Here is a 2,817-nt window from a genome sequence, read left to right on the forward strand (position 1 = left end):
TTTACCGTTATACTTGCTCTGAATAATTTTAACTTACTATCAATAATTCTTCTAAATTTATGCATTTATTATTATCTGGATGTATGTTCCTCCACACACTTTCTAGATGTGTACAAATGGTCAACGGGGACTATCACTTTTAGTTGATGAATATATATATATATCGATGATAAGGTCAATATTTACCATCATCTCTTTCACACCAAACCATTTACCGTTATACTTGCTCTGAATAATTTTAACTTACTATCAATAATTCTTCTAAATTTATGCATTTATTATTATCTGGATGTATGTTCATGATCGTAATGGTATCTGATTCGGAGTCAAAACCGCTACGTGAGATTATATATATGTATATCAACCAAAGTCTCTTAAGATGAGATTTTTGGAAAATAGACTCCCCACAAGAATAATTTTGGGGGAAGCAAAAGATTCCAAAATATGAAAATTATTATTGTACTACTTCTATTATTAATAATAAATATTCTCAGCTAAGAGCTGTCAGTCAATACCCTTGTTTAACATCTTTATAGATTCGTGGGACAAAAAAGGGAAAAAAATCAATAATATTTACTAACCTCATATGTTCCCAAGTCTGTGTTCTTTAGTCTTTTTTATCCTTAAAAAGTCCTTAAATGTTGCTAGCCTGGAACTTTACTGTGATGATGAATTTTAGATTCACATTGGTAGATCTGATATCATTGTTGGGCGGTTGGTCTAATTTGATCTTAATGGGAGAGAGAGAAAACAGAGTAACTATATAAATATTATAATTCTCAAGCAGAACATAGATGCCTCTAATAGTCAGTAAATTCACCACATTGACATAAAAAATTTCAAGACAAGGAATTTTGAGCACTAGTCAAGCATTAAGAGTCTGAAAGAGAGTTTCTTAGCTCTCCTCTGAGGACAAATATGAATACCTTTAGATTAATAATCATAATGTCAACTAAGTTCTACAAAGTTGAAACAGATACCAGAAGTAGGGGAAGTATCCCAAGATCAAAACTAAACCTAAACTTAAAAGACAAAACATGCCTCAATAGGAGGACCCTAGAATATGAAAAGCCTTTGCTTTTCTCTTATGCTAACTAATATTTGGCTTAACAAGATCAATCTCAAGCTATGAGTAGTAAGTGGTGCAAAAAAACAAAAGACTGCCTACCAAAAGAGGCCAAAACCAATGCAGAGCCACGGGGTCGCAGCCACTCATGTCTTCACTAGGCCCCAACCCCACCGCTGTTGATGGACTAGCTCGGCTTCCATTGCTCACCGCCAAGCTGTTTCATCATAAATCATCAAAATCCCAACATTTTTTTGGTCCCACAAGCACGAGATCTATTGATCAATATGTTCAACTTAACATTTCATCTTTTAGAAAAAAGAGAGCTCAAAGTACTAATAATGCTGGATCAGGAATTACAAGTAAGCTAATAGGTTTGATTGAGCTAATAATTGAATCAATATAAAAGGAATTAAACCCACCAAACATCCAAATAAATAGAAATTAATTAATACCTGGATGGGAATTTGCATTTATCATGACCTGAAACAAAATCATAAATATGCTTAATAACATGACTAGAAAAGATCAAAGCTTTTCAGATCCAAAAACCCAAACTTTTGAATGTAAAGATCTATAGTTCAAACACCCAAAGTTACTTGGGAAAAGAAAAAAAAATCATTTTGTTGAGAACAAGGAAAAAAACTTACTGGGGTTTAAGGAAGTGAGGGCGGCGGTGCTGTCAAAGTTGCAAGCATCGTCGGTCATGCCGTTTTTGAGATAATAATTGTTGAAAGCGAAGGAGGCCATGGTCTGTACATCAGAGACGTCATAGCAGGGACCGCCTTGCTGGATTGGGCTACAGTCGGCGCCTCCAGGCCCACAGGCCCAGTCCAGAGCCGATTGCAGGGCCGAGTCCTCGGCGTTATTCTTGGCCACGCACCAGAGCTCCATGGAAACGACGCCGTTCTGAGCCTTGATCGAGGCGGCGGAGAGTGGGAGCCAGTGGGTGGCGAGTAGGAGAGGGACTATAATCAGCAGACGATGATCGAAGCCTTCCGCCATTAGTTGGAAGAAGAAAAGGTGAGAGAATAAAAATTGGGAGTGAAGAAGTAAAATTTTTGAAGGCTTTAGAATTTAGAGAGAGAACGAAATGTAGCCGTTTATGGAAGTTGGAGAGGAGAAGTGGGTGTGTGTAGTAAAGTAGACTGAAGTGTATTTATTTTTATTTTAATGGCAAAAAGTGACCGTTAATGTATACAGGCAGGAAGTTTAGATCAGCGAGAGATGGAAAGCAGAGAAGACAAGACGAGAGAACACCAGAGCGTTTCAAGTGCTGGAAACCGCTAACCTTTGTCGTTTCGTTTTCTTTTTTAAGGAAAAAAAAAAAAAAGAGGGCGGATCAATAATTGCATTACCTGACTCTTCGATGTTGGAAGGTAAAAAAAAAATATTAACTGTCGGAAAATTTTACAAAAATGTCAATGGTTTTTTATGGCCAATCACTTCTAAAAAAAACTACCAAATCCATTCACAATCACTGAAAGTTAGCATTGCTATAATACACCCTACAATACTTTAGTTGGCGTGACAAGAATCACAAGACACCGTACTCTAATATGCCATATCATCATTTGGTGTAATTTAAATTTTGTTTTTTCACAAAAGATTCACTTATTTTAGTATAAGTTCATTTAAATTAAAATATATAAAACCTAATATTTAATTGTGCTAATAGTGGTATACCATGTTGAGTAGTGTAGGATGCTCTTTAGTATTTCTTTGTTAAGCATTGTTATGAGATACCATAA

At 35.9% G+C, this 2,817-nt stretch overlaps 1 protein-coding gene across 1 annotated transcript; it reads right to left on the reverse strand.

Annotated features, from left to right (window-relative positions):
* Positions 1-872: 872 nt before the first annotated feature.
* On the reverse strand, positions 873-2,389 carry LOC133817401 (PLASMODESMATA CALLOSE-BINDING PROTEIN 5-like). The gene is made up of 3 exons (XM_062249911.1): positions 1,717-2,389; positions 1,522-1,549; positions 873-1,283 (listed from the first exon to the last, which is right to left on the reverse strand). Exons 1-3 carry the CDS (start codon positions 2,069-2,071, stop codon positions 1,127-1,129), a joined length of 540 nt encoding a protein of 179 aa, XP_062105895.1. The 5' UTR covers positions 2,072-2,389; the 3' UTR covers positions 873-1,126.
* Between the last annotated feature and the right edge of the window lie 428 nt (positions 2,390-2,817).

This window comes from Humulus lupulus, chromosome 2 (genome assembly GCF_963169125.1).
Source record: "Humulus lupulus chromosome 2, drHumLupu1.1, whole genome shotgun sequence".
NCBI lineage: Eukaryota > Viridiplantae > Streptophyta > Magnoliopsida > Rosales > Cannabaceae > Humulus > Humulus lupulus.